Consider the following 17,738-nt stretch of genomic DNA (forward strand, 5'->3'; position numbering starts at 1 on the left):
ACGTTGAATGTGCAGAGGAGCTAATAAAGCCATTAAAGCAGCAAATCGGTGCTTCGTGCCTTTATTGTTGCCGCCACCCAGCTCAGCTGTGCAACGAGAGAAGGGAGTTCTCAGAACTCATTCCTTCCTGGATCTGCGTTGCTAAATAGCTCATGCGGTAAAGGTCCTCTAGCTGCTAGCGGCCTGCTCGCATCTTTGGACTTGCAGCAAAACAACAGCCGGCGAAAAAAAGAACGCCCAGTGGACTATACACCAACTATTAACCAATGACTAGACTGGCCTAGTCATTGCAAGACAAAGCCAACATGGCACCCAGTTGCAATGTACCCTGTAAGCCTACCGTAATATACGATTTGAAGAAAAAAATACAATTACGTCAGCGCATACACACAGATCAGAATATTTCTTTGAAAAACCTAAAATATGGACAGTCCATGTTTTGATCATGGATAGCAGCAAATCGATGGTGCGATGGTCAGGTTTCCCTGATTTTTAGGATCGATTTTGGGGGCGAGTATTATACTTCAGAGTGTGTGTGTGTATATATATATATATATATATACATACACACACACACACACACACACACACACACACACACGAGAAATTACAGTATTTGTTCACAGCTGTCAGTTGTAGAAGCTAATACACTTTTGGTGTGTACTGTCGCGTTCATATGCCATACTCAAATTAAGGTAAACTGCAATCCGAGCAGAGCATATTTTACTTACATATTGAATTTTAATGAGAAATCCGGTTGGCTCATCAGCCAGGCATTAAAAACAACCTAGAATTGCTTGAAAATCAGCTTCTTGTGCATTTCCAAAGCAAATTATCTTACAAACCTGATACAAGGACAAAGATTACAAAAAATTTAAAAGAACATTTGATGGCATGGGACCTTTACAGCACTGTGCTGGGATGCAAACAAAGGAATTTGTTTGTATCCTACCACACAGAGATTAACCAGTATTAAAACAAAATAATAATAATAATCATATCATCTGACCCTAGTGAGGACAATGTACTTCTTGATATTATAAATTGAAAACAGCAAGTGAATTTGCAATCATACATTCAAGACCGCAAAAAAAATTACTTAAAATGACAGTGGTATTTTTAATAATAGTAGAACTATAGGATTATATTAAAACATGAATCTAATGAATTACAGGCTTTGTAATTAAATCGCATTTTGTGAAATACAAATATTAAACACAATTAACAAAGTTTGACAATTCAAGTAGATTTTGGTTGATGAATATACAACAACAAACTTCAATGAAAAATGCTTGTTCTCCATCATGCTACTGTGTACACAAATTAGGAGTATTTTAGGTGCAATTATAGGATGATTTTACGATGCCTTTTGAGCTGACCATATTCACACGGATATACAGTAACTGATAAATTCAAGTTGGCTATATTAAAGAATTTACTTTTTGTCAACTACAGCATTTTATCCAGGTGTTAACTATTCCTGCCTGGGGCTCCAGGCTGAGCTCTGACTGGTACTTTCTGGCTGGGTCAGGGATAAAGTATGTGAGTTTTTTGGGTTATCCCCCCATTTTCTCTACTGCAGGATTGAGTGGACATAGACTGGTTGCGGTTATCTCCATGGATCCAACTTAGCTACACGTTGGATGAGGCATACAGAGCAGCCACACAAGCAATAGTTGTCTGCCTGTTAATGACTTTCTCACACATAATCACACTTCTAAAGGCCGTCGTCTTTACACACTCACAAACACACCCACGCACCTTGAGATTAGTCTCCCCATCGAGGCTGGCACTGGTAATGTGACAGGTGCCCTCTGAACGGTCTGATGACAGCAACACCAGATCAGCTGGAAATGTCTCATCTTTAGCCACACGTACAATATCCCCCACCTATGTAAACAACAGACCAGAAAACACAAACACATTGGGACTAGAATACATTAATACTGTACACAAGTACAAACCCCAATTCCAATGAAGTTGGGACATTATGTAAAACAAATTTTAAAACATATATGATTTGCAAATTCTTTTCAACCTCCAGTATATTCAATTAAATACATTGCAAAGACAAGATATATCATGCTTAAACAGGTGAAAGTTATTGGTTTTTTTTTGCAAATATTAAATCATTTTAATTTGATGCCTGCAACATATTCCAGAAAAGCTGGGACAGGGCATGTTTACCACGATGTTAGATCCTTTTAACAACACTCGGAAAGTGTTTGGGAATTGAGGACACTAATTGTTAAAGTTTTAGTTGGAATTCTTTCCCATTCTTGCTTGATGTACAACTTCAGTTGTTGAGCGAGGTCTCCGTTGTATTTTGCGCCACACATTTTCAATGAGAAAGGTCTGGACTGCTGGCAAGCCAGTCTAGTGCTTGCCCTTTTTTACTACGAAGCCACGCTGCTGTAACACATGCAGAATATGGTTTGAAATTGTCTTGCTGAAATAAGCAGGGTCGTTCCTGAAAAAGACATTGCTTGGATGACAGCATACAGTGGTGTGAAAAAGTGCTTGCTTCCTTCCTGATTTCTTATTTTTTTGCGTGTTTGCCACACTTAAATGTTTCCCATCATCAAACAAATTTAAATATTAGCCAAAGACAACAAGTAAACACAAAATGCAGTTTTAAAATGTTTTTTTATTATGGGAAGAAAAAAAAAATACAAACGTACATGGTCCTGTGAAAAACATAATTGTGGTTTATCATACCAGAGTACAAATTCTCTACCCAAACCCAGGCCTGATATTGGCATGCCTTTTCTCAATCAAGAAATCACTTAAATAGGACCTGCCTGACAAAGTGAAATAGACCAAAAGATCCTCAAAAGCTAGACACCATGCCGAGATCTAAAGAAATTCAGGAACAAACGAGATAGAAAATAATTAAGATCTATCAGTGTGGAAAAGGTGAAAAGGCCATTTCTAAAGCTTTAGGACTCCAGCAAACCACATTGAGAGCCATTATCCACCAATGGCAAAACCATAGAACAGTGATGAACCTTCCCAGGAGTGGCCGGCCGACCAAAATTATCCCAAGAGCGCAGCGACAACTCATCCAAAGAGGTCACAAAAGACCCCACAACAACATCCAAAGAACTGCATGCCTCACTTGCCTCAGTTAAGGTCAGTGTTCATGGCTCCACCATAAGAAACAGACTGAGCAAAAATGGCCTGCATGGCAGACTTTAAAGACCAAAACCACTGCCAAAAAGAACATTAACTCATTCGCTGCCAATGCCGTCTAAAGATGTCAATGGCGTTTTTTAACAGGGATGGGTGGGGGAGGGTCTTGTGCAGTTTGTGTGTGATCCTCAAGCCCCTGGAAAACTGAAATGAGGAATGGTACCGTGTAGAGGGCAACAATGCCTTGAGGTGAACGTCCCCCCCTCAGATTGAACAAGCCGAAGGAGGAGGGGGCGGGGTGCAACAGCCAATGAGAAGAAGCAAACATAATGGCGGAAAAGAGAGAAGACAAAATGAAAAAATAATAATAATAATCGGAAAAAGACAGCTGGGATAGGCTCCAGCACGCCCGCAACCCTAGTGAGGAGAAGGGGCTCAGAAAATGGATGGATGGAAAATAAAATAAAAGCTTTCGGTACTAGACATTTATTGAGCCAAGGCAAGAAAAATATTCCGGTGACCGACAGGAATGACACCTTAGATCATACAAGGGAATAAAGAATGACGCTCCGACCGATCCCCTTTTTGCAAAGCTATCGCCCAAAATACCGGGCCGAAATGCTCGCAGTCGCTTGCCAGTTGATCGCCTACCGACCAGGATTTGAGTAAATGTGATCTGGAATCGTGACTCCCTCTGGATCGCCTGGAAGCAGCCGAGCTTCATTCAGAGCTTCCTCCAGATGATAAATGGAGACGAAGGTAACTTGTTTGTAGCTCGAATTAGCTATATTTAGCAAGCAAACACACTCCTTCAACCCTTGTTACATAAAAACAAAATTAAGTCCCACTAGTTCACATTACAATGTACCCTCTGTTGCCAGCACTGATTTTCCATTTCCAGCTTGTCCATCTTGCAGTAATTCAACACCCGCGAGTCGAACGTCTTTTAGGATTGCGACAAAGAAAAGTAATTATTTTTTTACCCTTGCAAAACACATCATCAAAAAGTATTCTCTTGTAATTATATGTATTTTTTACAAGGTTATGCATCCAGCAGACGTTCAGTTATCATTCAAGTACGCAGTGCAAATAAAACATAATTGAAAGTCTTTTTTTTTTTCCCTCCACATCCCACTACAGCAATTTCAACGTTTTTATCGTAATAGTTATATTTCTAAACTGCACAGGTTGTGCTTCGAGCAGAAGTAGGGACTGGTTTCAAGGACAATGACAACCACACAAGATTCCATTCACCGCCAACAAAGAATAAAATCCAGATGTGGATAAAACCTTGGTAGATTTTATGCGCAAGGTAATAAAAACAGAGACTATTGAGCAAATGGTAGAGTGGGAGAATTAGGAGGAGAAAAGTGCAATTGTGGGAGCCGAGTTGTTCATGCATGTTTGTCTAATGTAAATTCTGTACAATTATACTTTTCAAATAAATTATTTTTCTGTCAAAAGTACTTTCTCAGTGTTGTTTTATGTTGTTTGAGATTTTCATTAAAGAAAAAAAATATTGGTGTTAAAATCATTGTTCTCCTTGATCTGTCTGCTTTCACATAAAGGCCGTTTTCTCATTTTTTTTCTTCCAGAAACAGATTTGTCTGAAAGTAGCCTATATTTGACTTCTGATAACTAAAGAACAGTATCAGCTAGAGACAAACTGTTTTTTTCTGATGAAATAAGAGAGTCTCATCTATCTTTACATAGTCATAGTACACAACATTCTGTGGGGCTTGAAAAATTTGTGAATTTGCTTGAAAATGCCTGGCAGTCTAAGGGTTCCCTGCTCAGGAAACGGCTGGCAGTGAATGAGTTAAGGTTCGTCTCAATTTTGACATCAAGACATCTTGATGATCCCCAAGACTTTTGGGAAAATACTCTGTGGTCTGACGAGACAAAAGTTAAATTTTCTGGACATCTATCATAAAAGTACCGTATTTTCACGATCATAAGGCGCACTTAAAAGTCTTAAATTTTTATAATGCGGCGCGTCTTATGTGTGCACCGAGTTCCAAAATCTGTAAATGTTGTTGTATGACTTTGACAAGCGCTCCGCTTGACTGACTGGGAGCATTTCCTACCGACACACTGCTTATATAGAGAGAGGAAAGGCGGAAGTGACTGAGGACAGCATGCGGACGTTAAAGGGGGAAGGCTGCGCGTGAAAGAGGACGCTAAAGGCACGCCCCAGTAGGTATATAGTGCCGGTATGTGCATTGTGCAAAACAACATCTGTTTGGCTAAGAACCCCCAAAAATGGCACCCATGAAGAGACGCGCTTACGAACACAGTTACAACTGCAAGCTATCAGATACGCGGAGGAACATGGGAATCGAGCAGCTGCGAGAGAATTCAAGATAAACAAATCCATGGTTCGGAAGTGGATGCCTGGGCTAAGGTATCTGTTTTGACTGTTGTCCGAGCTTTCGCGAAAGCCGGCATCCTTGCTGAACAGCCCCCCGGCAACGATACTGACTCAGACAATGACGAGGGGGAACCCGGCATGTTTGATGGCGAAATTGCCCAGCTGTTCATTTCGGATACAGAAGATGAGGACTTTGATGTATTTGTGGATGAGGATTGATAAAAAAATAACGAGTGCATTGTTAAATACTTCAATAAAGTACAACCAAACTCACTGTTTACATTGTTAAATACTTCACTAAAGAACAACCCAACTCAGTTTTGCTCCCGCTGCCTTTTTAAAAACATGTTTTAAGCTAGCATATGTTTTACCATGCCTGCGCCCAATAATACGGTGCGCCTTGTGTATGTATTAAATACAGAAATAGACCCCGTAACTGAGACTGCGCCTTTTAATGCGGTGCGCGCCTTATAGTCGCGAAAATACAGTAACACCGTTATTTCATAAAAAAAACATCATACCTACAGTAAAATATGGTGGTGATAGTGTGATTTTGAACAATCCGGATGGTCCTTTTCCTCTTTGGCCCGGAGGACACAACGTCCATGATTTCCAAAATCAATTAAAAATGTGGACTTGTCTGACCACAGCATACTTTCCACTTTGCACACACGCACACTTTCCAAAATATTAGAATATCATGGAAAGGTTTATTTTCATAATTCCATTAAAAAAGTTAAACTTTCATAGATTATAGATTCAGGGCCCACAATTTAAACATTTATTTGTTTATTTTTACATAACTTGGGCTTCCAGTAAATCACCATTTACTACTCAGTTTTTGCTTTAATCACTGCCTTGATGTGCCGTGGCATTGATGCACTCAGCCTGTGGCATTGCCTGGGAGTTATGGAAGCCCAGATTTCCTTAATGCTTGCTGTCAATTCTTTGTTTTTGGGTCTGGTGCCGCTCATTTTCCTCTTGATAACACCCCATAGATTCTCAATGGGGTTTAGATCCGGCGAGTTGGCTGGCCAGCCAAGCATTGTGATGGTATGGGCATCAAACCAGGTTTGGGTGCCTCTGGCAGTGAGGGGCCAAGTCCTGCTGGAAGATCAAATCTGCATCTACATACAGATCCTCAGCAGAAGGAATCATGAAGTTCTCTAAAACATTCTGGAAGACTGTTGCCGTGACCTTGGCTTTAAGAAAGCAGAGTTTACCAACACCTGCACTGGACATTGCACCCCAAATCATGACTGCAGCTTGGGTTCTGTTCTTCAGCTGTCTTCCTCCAAACCCTTGGACCTTGATTCCCGAATGAAAGGCACACTTTACTTTCATCAGAAAAGAGGACCCCTCGCCCACTGGCCGACAGTCCAGTCCTTCTTCTCCTTTGCCCAGCAGAGACGCTTCCTACGTTGGCTCAGGCTCAGAAGTGGCTTGACCCGAGGAACCAGACAGTTGTAGCCCATCTCCCGGATGCGTCTGAATGTGGTGGTCTTTGAAGCTGTGACTCCCGCCTCATTCCACTATTTCTGGATCCCTGCTAGATTCTTGAATCTCCTCTGTTTGATAGTCCGCTGAAGCCCTGTGTCATCTCTTTTGCTGGTTTATCATCTCCTGCCACATTTTGTCTTTCCATTGATATGCTTGGACACAGGGCTCTGTGAACAGCCAGCCTCCTTACCTATGAAGTTTTGTGGCTTACCCATCCTATGGAGGGTATCAATGGTGGTCTTCTGGCCAGTTGTCAAGTCTGCAGTCTTCCCCATATTGAACCCAACTGAGACAATTGAACCAAACTGAAGCAATTTAATGACACCTGGAGAAACCTGTGCAGGTGCTTTGAGTTTATTAGATGATTAGTGTGCGTGTGTGATACTCAGTTTAAAACATTTATGGCCTGCAAAATTTGGGCTGATTTCTTCACAGTATGAATTTCTTGAATTCCTGATTTCGTGGGTTTTATAAGCTGGAAGCCCAAATTATGTCAAAAATAAACAAATAAATACTTGAAACTGTTTAAATTGTGGGCCCTGAATCTATAATCTATTAATGTTTAACTTTTTGAATATAATTATGGAAATAAATAAACATTTCCATGACATTCTAATTTTTTTGAAAAGGGTTTATATACATCAGCGGTCCTTAGAGTTTGTTATGTAGCTAGTCATTAAAGTTGTAAAAAAAGTTTATTTCACCAAGTCTAATTTATAGACGAATTGCTGGCCTGTTTGTAATGCTCTTTGTATTAAGGAAAAGGCCTTTGGTCAGATATTTTTGGATGTGTATGTTTCGCTCGTACCCTTATGTTTTTGGATCTTGTCTGGACCAGGCTTCCGCTGCGAACAACAAACACAGGAGCCCCATTCACCTCATTGTCAGCCTTGTGTCTCAGCCAGTCCTCGTAGCCCTATGAGACAAACATACCAAGACATAAAATATAGGATTGTGGAACATTAGATTCTCTGACTCATCTGCATGAACCAATATCATAAACATCCACTGACTAACCAAAGTTAATGAAATAAGTTTCCGATCCTTAGAAAAACCAATCATTACACCATTGTAAAATAAAATTATTGAAGAAGGCTACAATATATACTACAAACACACTTCTTAGCACAAACACACACACACGCCCGCCTCCCCACAGAACTACAACAAGAACACTATGGGTGTTGTTAGTTCTGCATTTTTCACAATAATAAAGGGAACTCACTATGTTGCTGTTCTCACCTGTTTTATGGCAGTTACTGTGATCACAAAGAAAAGAGGCAGACCGCTTGTGACTGGGGAAGTCGGGGTGTCAATCATTAACTGGAAAGACAGAGTAAACATGCTAAAATAATTAATTCATTATAATTATACTACAGGTATATTATATATTAAATATTCATTTTGCACTGAAAACTGGCCATAATCGTGCAGCCCTAGGTCCGATGTAAATTTGCATTGTACTACAAAGCCACCATGATACTTGGTGTGACAAGGGGAAAGTGGTTCAACAGCATGAATCTAGTTATCCATCTCTGTTCATTTAAAAAATTGTTAGAGTTGCCTTTTCACAATGTCAAGATGCAAAGCAGTCTTTTATTCTGTGAGGCAAATATGACTTGAGCTTCACTGACAAGTCGAGTGGGTGAAAATGTAGCTTTTAAGATAAGTCAAAGCGGTCAAGTCAATTGCATGGGCTTCACTACACAGGCTCGAATAAATGAGAGGCCTGACAATCTGTAAGCTAAATTTTACTTGTGCAGGAAGACTGATGCTTAGTGAGATGATAATGCTCAAGAAAGGTGGTAAAGCACGATATTTTACTAAATGTGAGGACTCAGCATTTTAGCACAAAAACAGACCTACTGATACACATAAGTTGCTGATTCATTCATGCTACTTTGTCCAAACAAGACACATATTTTTGTATCCAAAGGAGGAAAGATTGTCACAGGGTCTTGTCACCATGAGGAGACAGAAGGCACATATGAAAGTGTGCGTATGTGTGCGCGTGCATGTTTACCTGTACAAGGAAGATGATGAGAAAGTAAAAGTTGGCTATCCTTCTGAACTGCTCGAACAGATTCTTGGGGACAAAATTCCAAACAGTATACTGGAACAGGAGAAGACAATATTTAGGGGTTCATGACTGAACCCTAAACACAATGCAAACTCTGCACATTGCATTTCAATTGATCCTTTTGGTACTATGATAGTTGAAATCTGATAATAGCTGATGGAAAATTACATTCCTACACAAGAATTTGGATAATACAATAGAAAATAAATTCTTAATACGTATTTTAATTAAAATTTAATAAAAGATTTCTGGGTAGACAGCCCACCTATTTCCCAGCAAGGCACGCTGGGAAATCCTCTGATAGCGAACTGCGATGTTTTAACAATGACGTCATTGTGGCGGCTAACCGTCAGAGGATGTCCAAGCATGCTTAGCGCTGTTGTATAGTTGTTAAAATGCTGTTTTGAGTCAGTTAGTCCCCTAATTTTTAGTCTTTATTTTCTTGCAAAAGGAGTGAACGTGTTATTCAAACACATGACCTCTCTAGCTTTTAGTACGTTGTGCAAGCAGGATGGTGTGCCATTGGTCACGTGGGAGGTGAAAAATACCTCTGTAAAGCTGCAGTGTTAAAACTTAACACTAGAGTGTGCCACAGTATTTCATATATTACTACTGAAACAAGTAAACTTTAGCCTTAAAAATATTACCGATCAGAACTGATAAGAAAAACAAATTAGCAGGGGACCACCACTAACATTTATTGCATATAAAAATATCAATGGATAGGAAGTCATGGGTGTGCGTTATACATATGAAGAAGGGTTTTTCAAATTTTTGGAGTAAAACTTGGCACATTATACGCGAGAGCATTATTATACACGAGAAATTATGGTATATGCTTTAAAGAAAGACTCAACATTTAGCAAAGAGCAACGTTGTTTACTTGACCATGATATAAATCATTGAATTAACAGTCAGCCCCACTGGTGGCAGGAAACAGCTTCCTTGGATCTCATCCTTTTGTGGAAACAGGACTTTTACCAGAAAACAGATTAACATTTTTTTTTTTTTTTTTTTTTTTTTTTTTAAATGACGCAACGCTGTGTTTTTCCTCACTGAAACAAGGCTCCAGAATAATTTAGGAACAGTGACCAGAGTGGTGGCATTGATCAGAGACAAGGATTTGTTTTTCTTTGAATGTGGTCACTTACATAGCTACAAGACTTTCTAAGAGACAGTTTTTCGCATATTTTTAGGCTTCAGAAAAAAAGATGCCACAACCTAAGTTGTTAGTTATATCGACCAAGTCTGACATCTACATATAAACAAGATCAGATTAGGACAACAACAAGACAACACGTTGATACAATCAGAGTACTGTACCTTTGATGATATGATTCTGTTGTCAGCAAAACGTTGAGGTATATAGTGACCATGCTGGGGGAAACGGTTTGCTACATAAACTGTCCTAGTGTCACTTTGATGGGGGGGGTCAAATCCCTGGAAGGCAAGGGGAATAGAGGGGAAATAGAATGGGATAAAGACAATTGTCATTAAAAAAACAAAAACAAAAAAACATGATTCTACTTACATAAATAACAGAAGTCATCACACATTTTCCTGAATAGGCTACTGAATACCCACTTCAATCAAGGTAACTGTCCATTTCTTCTGATCATCAATGTCTTTATGTCTCAAAAGTGTTCTCTGTCAATTGACTGTCTGTTGTCGTACTAGAGCGGCTCCAACTACCGGAGACAAATTCCTTGTGTGTTTTTTTGGACATACTTTGCAAATAAAGATGATTCTGATTCTGATCATCCTTAAGATGATCAATGACATCATTGATCGGCTCCGCAAAAGACATTTACTCCGCGTCGCCATCATGCACTGTATATTTGAATCCAAAAGCTAGTTTATTTTTAGCCTTGTCGCGTGTCTTTTGATGTAGTATTGGAAATATCTGACGACCAATAAAGTTATTAAAAAAAAAAAAAAAACACCTTTTCAGCGGTGTGGAACAGACAACACGTCTGAGACAGACAACACGTAATACCCGGATCAAACTACAAGACAAACTTGCTCTGTCACGCTTGCACTATGTCAGACTACTGCAATAAAATCTTGTATTCCGATACCACCGCATCTCGTTTTTTACGATCATTGGGCTTTATCTTGTCAACTCAAATGCGAACGGATACATTCGTTACAGTGGCGACGACAACAAGAGTGGAGCGCGCAGACTGTATTCTAAGGACAAAATGGGGAAAAACGTGTGTTGGTGGTCACCGGTGCTCAGGACAGGAGAGGAAGTTCGTTTAAGGCTTGCTTGAGGTATGTTCCCGTACTTTTAATACGATACGGCTCGCAAGCAGGCAACAAAATGTTACGTAGCCTAGCAAGCTAGTGGTAGCACAAACGGTTGGACGTAAACATTCCGCCGTTCTGTCATATCATGCTCTAAAGTTTCGGTGTGGGTGAAGTAATTTAAAAATAAAGTAATTTAATTACAGTAAGTTAGCACCCATTATTTTGGTCATGTAGGTTTGACCTGACTGATTAGAATACACGATCTGACTGGAGCAGTGATTTTCAACCATTATGGAGCCAAGCAACATATTTTACAATTGAAAAATCTCACCGGACACCAACAAACAAAAATGTCACAAAAAGTGGATACATTAATTAGTGTATTTACTTCCTGCCATCTAATAGAAGACCATTCATTTGTTCTGTCTGTCACTATGCCTCACTGGCATAAATAGAGGAACAAATATACATTATTTATTGTAAATTTAATTTTTTATACAGTATATACAGTAAATGAACAGGTCACATTCCTCCATCTTGTGATCGGATCGGTGATCAGTTATCGTTTTTTTTTTTTTTTTTAAACTGGCTGATCGGTGATCGGACCAAAAAATCCTGATCGTGTAAAGTCTACTATATTTATATATAGATGTTTGAGAGCAAGCCACTGTTAGTTAAACACTGTAATAATAAGCTGTTTTTGTATCTTGCTGACAGATGAAGGTGATTTCTGTATATTTTACTGACTAATGACGTTGCTTCTGGCTGTCCACCTTGTTCAGCCATGGTCAATTTATTGGGGATTTCAGCAGGGTCAGACTATAGACTGTTAGATACCTATAAAAATGACTTGCAGTCAAGTCATCAACGGAGACAGCAACACTGTCACCTAGCGGATGGAGGGAGGGCCTTCCTACATGTGTGAATCTTAAAACTGCCTTATGTTTGTTTCAAAAATAAATGCATGTGCCCGCTGATCCACAAATACAACAATTCACAAGCAAAATTGATTATTTACAAATGAAAAGTCATGATAAATGCACACACAACATTAAAAGACGTATTTGTGGATTTGAAAAACACGTGCAAACAATTTGTGGATTTGAAAAACGTGAATCGTGGATATATTTGTGGATTTTGTAATGGACACGCCATCAACCAGATGTCCCCAGCAACCCCACCAACAAGTTCCTACACTTTTGTGTGCGGGGGCAGCTTACGGACAAAGATCCATCACAAAGGAAACGTGCGGCGCAAGTTTGCTCCGAGTGCGTGGCGACCAGCGCCACTCAAGGGCTGCCTAAATTGTGTTCCACGCAACATAAGTCCAACGTGCAGTCTACTAAATACAGATTGGTGTATATTTGGGTTCAAAGTAACGTTAACAGAAATCCCAGCTCTATGCATTGTTCACCGTACATCCCCATTCCATCTTACACCAGCCTCCTTTACCAATATTTGTCTGTCATTTGTTCTGTAGTTAAATCCCTCCGTATTGTTTCCCTGTAGATTTCCCTTTTAGATTTAATTTTCAACAAAATCCCACTTCCTGTTGTGTTTTGTGTGTGTTTGAGTGAAACAGTTAAACCTCTGAAATCGAGGACTCTTATTTCATTCCTGTAGCAACATTCAGATTATGAGATTGATCAAGGTTTTTCATCCCTTTTCCTAAATTTTCCACATCTAAAAGGAGATGTGGTGCCCCTTTACAGGACATGAATAGTTTGATTATAATGTTAAACGTAAAAATCTAGCTAAACCGGAAGCAACGCCTGCTTTTGCTAAATTAAGTTTTTATGCAAAACCAATATACACTACAATTTGAAAAAGAGGTGCAAATAATTTTGACACAAATCTCTCCCCATACTCCACTTCCTCATTAAGAGTAAAAACGCACCCGACTGGATGGGTAACCCATGTGACCATGTGGGTACGTCACAAAAGATACAATCTTTGGCTGACTGGCCCACGTGACCAAAAGGCTGCATTGGGAGGGATGCAGAAACAACTCTGTGCCCTGAGTTACTTCCAAGGCTACAGTATAGCCACTATTCCAGTCTGAGCGTCGCATCGCAATCGATTGGGAGAGAGGCGCATAGTTGTTCACCCCGCGCTCCGTCCCAGCAAACATTGATCCATGGGCCGGCCTCGGATGCTAGTGGACCTCCACTTTGAGAAGCCGCATCCCGGCCGCTGGCAGCTGCAACCGGAAAGCCCCACGAGCCTGCCTTGCGCAGGCCACCGCCACCACCACTCCCCCTCGAGGAGATGATCCGCCGAATTATTGAACCATTTTGTAACAGCAGCACTCTTTAGTGGTATACTAGTGAGTGTTTAGCTCAAGATGAAGGTTGTCGGTGAAAGAACATCACACGGAGAGTAACAATTCCGACTCCCAATAACAACATATCTGTTAAATATATTATAGAAGTTATCATTTATTTGCTTAGCTTGCATTAGTATAATGGACAATTTTAGATGTTTCGCCTTCAAAAAGAAGACTCAGCATCATCCGATGGAAGGGCGCCTGGACCAAGGACGTGATCGGATGTGGTCGGGTCGTGACAGGTGTTGGTCCAATATTATGTGTTGTGTCTTATTGCTTAGAATACTATGTCTGGGAAAAACCCTCTTATTATCAAATATTTTGTGTTGTGTCTTATTACTTAGAACATTATGATTTGTAAATCCCTCCTATTTCAAATAAATGCAGGAGCGAGGGGGGGGGGGATTGTTTAGAGCGTGTTGAGAGACTGTGATCTGAACAATCTCCCATACGCCCTCCTCATGAGAAAAAGAAACCAGCGTCTTCATTCCTTTTGTGTCTATTATAATGTTGGGTAAGATAAATCTAACAATATCCCTCAGCCAATACATCACAGTAGTCCCAAAAATGAAATAATGAGGGAGCTCCACTCCATACAAATACATATATCAATGCAAAAATAAATCTGATAGACTTCCCTATCCCTGCGACTGCCTGGTAACCAGTTCAGGGTGTACCTTGCCTCCTGCCCGATGATAGCTGGGATAGGCACCAGCACTCCCGCGACCCTTGTGAGGAGAAGCGGCTCAGAAAATGGTAGGATGGATGGATAATTCCCTCTCTTCAAATGAAATGTCCACATTTCAAATTAAAACATATTACAGCGGCTGCTCAGAAAAATAAATCATCCTACAATATTACTAAGTGGAGGAAAAGAAACTCATGCCTAGATCAGACGACAGGAATTTAGCCACGATATTGGCCCGATTAGCTATCACAGCAGAGTTCCCTGATCGGGCCCGACATATTTTGTCAGGAGCAACAAAACTTCTTGTAGTGTGACATAATCCACGACTGAATTACATTCCATTCAGATTCGGCCTGTTTATTTCGATTAAGGTGTTTAAATTTATCATTTTCCTTCGGTTTGGGTTTCTAAATCGATTCTAATCGGAATAGAAGACTACTTGTACAACCCTAATTCCAATGAAGTTGGGACGTTTTGTTAAACATAAATAGAAACTGAATACAAGGATTTGCAAATCATGTTCAACCTATATTTAACTTAATACACTACAAAGACAAGATATTTAATGTTCAAACTGATCAACTTTATTGTTATTAGCAAATAATTATTAACTTAGAATTGTATGGCTGCAACACGTTCCAAAAAAGCTGGGACTGGGTCATGTTTACCACTGTGTTACATCACCTTTACTTTTACATTCAATAAAGATTTGGGAACTGAGCACACTAATTGTTGAAGCTTTGTAGGTGGAATTCTTTCCCATTCTTGCTTGATCTATAGGTTCAGCTGTTCAACAGTCCGGGGTCTCCGTTCTTCATAATGCGCCACACATTCTCAATGCCAGATAGGTCTGGACTGCAGGCAGGCTCGTCTAGTACCCACACGCACTCTTTTACTACGAACCCACGCTGTTGTAAAACGTGCAGAATGTGGTTTGGCATTGGCTTGCTGAAATAAGCAGGGGCGTCAATAAAAAAGACGTTGCTTGGATGGCAAAATATGTTTCTTCAAAACCTGTATGTACCTTTCAGCATTAATTGGGCCTTCATAAATGTGTAAGTTACCCATGCCATTGGCATTAACAGAGCCCCATACCATCACAGATGCTGGCTTTTGAACTTTGCGTCCATAACAGTCCGGATGGTTCTTTTCCTCTTTGGCCTGGACGACATGACGTCCACAATTTCCAAAACCAATTTGAAAGGTGGACTCACCGGACCACAGAACACTTTTCCACTTTGCATCAGCCCCAGAGAAGCCGGCGGCGTTTCTGGGTGTTGTTGATAAATAGCTTTTGCTTTGCATTGTAGAGTTTCAAGTTGCACTTACGGATGTAGAGCCGAACTGTATTTTCTGACATTGGTTTTCTGAAGTGTTCCTGAGCCCATGTGGTGATATCCTTTACACATTGATGTCGGTTTTTGATGCAGTGCCGCAGAGGTATCGAATGTCACGGGCATTCAATGTTGGTTTTCGGCCTTGCCGCTTGCATGCAGTGATTTCTCCAGATTCTCTGAACCTTTTGATATTATGATGGACCGTAGATGATGAAATCCCTAAATTCCTTGCAATTGTACGTTGAGGAACATTGTCCTTAAACACTTGTTCACAAAGAGGTGAACCTTGCCCCATCTTTGCTTGCGAATGCTTGCTGCTCCTTTTATACCCAATCATGGCACCCACCTGTTCCCAATTAGCCTGCTCACCTGTGGGATGTTCAAAACAGGTGTTTGATGAGCGTTCCTTAACTTTCTCAGACTTTTTTTCCCCTTGTCCCAGCTTTTTTGGAACATTTGCAGCCATAAAAGTCAAAGTTAATGATTATTTGCTAAAAACAATAAAGTTTACCAGTTTGAACATTAAATATCTTGTGTTTGTAGTGTCTTCCCATGGGCTCACCACCTGTGGGAGGGGCCATAGGGGTCGAGTGCAGTGTGAGCTGGGTCGTGGCCAAAGGCGGGGACCTTGGCGATCCGATCTCCGGCTACAGAAGCTGGCTCGAGGGACGTGGAATGTCACCTCTCTGGCAGGGAAGGAGCCCGAGCTGGTGGGTGAGGTCGAAAAGTTCCGACAAGATATAGTCGGACTCGCTTCCACTGGTACCAGTCCTCTTGAGAGGGGTTGGACTCTCTTCCACTCTGGAGTTGCCCACGGTGAGAGGCGCCGAGCAGGTGTGGGTATACTTATTGCTCCCTGGCTCGGCACCTGTACGTTGGGGTTCATCCCGATGGACGAGAGGGTAGCCTCCCTCCACCTTCGGGTGGGGGGACGGGTCCTGACTGTTGTTTGTGCGTATGCACCAAACAGCAGTTCAGAGTACCCACCCTTTTTGGAGTCCTTGGAGGGGGTGCTGGAGAGCGCTTCCGCTGGGGACTCCATCGTTCTGCTGGGGGACTTCAATGCTCACGTGGGCAATGACAGTGAGACCTGGAAGGGCGTGATTGGGAGGAACGCCCCCCCCCCCGATCAGAACCCGAGCAGTGTTCTGTTATTGGACTTCTGTGCTCGTCACGGATTGTCCATAACGAACACCATGTTCAAGCATAAGGGTGTCCACAGGTGCACTTGGAACCAGGACACCCTAGGTTGCAGTTCGATGATCGACTTTGTGGTCGTGTCATCAGACTTGCGGCCGCATGTCTTGGACACTCGGGTGAAGAGAGGGGCGGAGCTGTCAACTGATCACCACGTGGTGGTGAGTTGGCTCCAATTGTGGGGAAGATGCCCGTCCAACGTGGCAGGCCCAAACGTATTATGAGGGTCTCCTGGGAACGTCTGGCAGAATCCCCTGTCAGAAGGAGTTTCAACTCCCACCTCCAACCGAACTTTGCTCATGTTCCGGGGGAAGCGGGGGACATAGAGTCCGAGTGGACCATGTTCCGCGGCTCCATTGCTGAGGCGGCCGACCGGAGCTGTGGCCGTAAGGTGGTCGGTGCCTGTCATGGCAGCAAGCCTCGAACCCGTTGGTGGACACCAACGGTGAGGGATGCCGAGAAGCTGAAGAAGGAGTCTTATCGGGCCTTTTTGGGCTGTGGGACTCCTGAGGCAGCTGATGGGTACCGGCTGGCCAAGCGGTATGCAGCTTCGGTGGTCGCTGAAGCAAAAACTCTGGTATGGGAGGAGTTCGGTGAGGCCATGGAGAAAGACTTCCGGGCAGCTTCGAGGAAATTCTGGTCCACCATCCGGCGTCGCAGGAGAGGAAAGCAGTGCACCACCAACACTGTGTATAGTGGGGATGGCGCACTGCTGACCTCGACTCGGGACGTTCTGAGTCGGTGGGTAGAATACTTCGAAGACCTCCTCAATTCCACCGACACGCCTTCTCAAGAGGAAGCAGAGTGTGGGTTCTCTGAGGCGGGCTCTCATATCTCTGGGTTTGAGGTCACCGAGG

General features: G+C 41.7%; 1 protein-coding gene and 1 long non-coding RNA gene across 2 annotated transcripts in view; one reads left to right on the forward strand and one right to left on the reverse strand.

Moving 5' to 3' along the window:
* The window catches only part of atp11b (ATPase phospholipid transporting 11B), a 103,922-nt gene that overhangs the window by 72,638 nt on the left and 13,546 nt on the right, over positions 1-17,738 (reverse strand). The window contains exons 3-7 of the mRNA XM_061780254.1: positions 10,407-10,523; positions 9,027-9,116; positions 8,246-8,326; positions 7,812-7,919; positions 1,762-1,890 (exon numbers count right to left, since the gene is read on the reverse strand). Coding sequence (XP_061636238.1) covers positions 1,762-1,890; positions 7,812-7,919; positions 8,246-8,326; positions 9,027-9,116; positions 10,407-10,523 — 525 coding nt within the window. The remainder of the gene's footprint in view (positions 1-1,761; positions 1,891-7,811; positions 7,920-8,245; positions 8,327-9,026; positions 9,117-10,406; positions 10,524-17,738) is intronic.
* Positions 10,537-14,358, forward strand: LOC133481179 (uncharacterized). The gene is made up of 3 exons (XR_009789470.1): positions 10,537-10,677; positions 11,236-11,357; positions 13,218-14,358. It is a non-coding gene; the product is annotated as an uncharacterized LOC133481179 (long non-coding RNA).

This window comes from Phyllopteryx taeniolatus, chromosome 7 (assembly GCF_024500385.1).
Source record: "Phyllopteryx taeniolatus isolate TA_2022b chromosome 7, UOR_Ptae_1.2, whole genome shotgun sequence".
NCBI classification, from domain to species: Eukaryota; Metazoa; Chordata; class Actinopteri; order Syngnathiformes; family Syngnathidae; genus Phyllopteryx; species Phyllopteryx taeniolatus.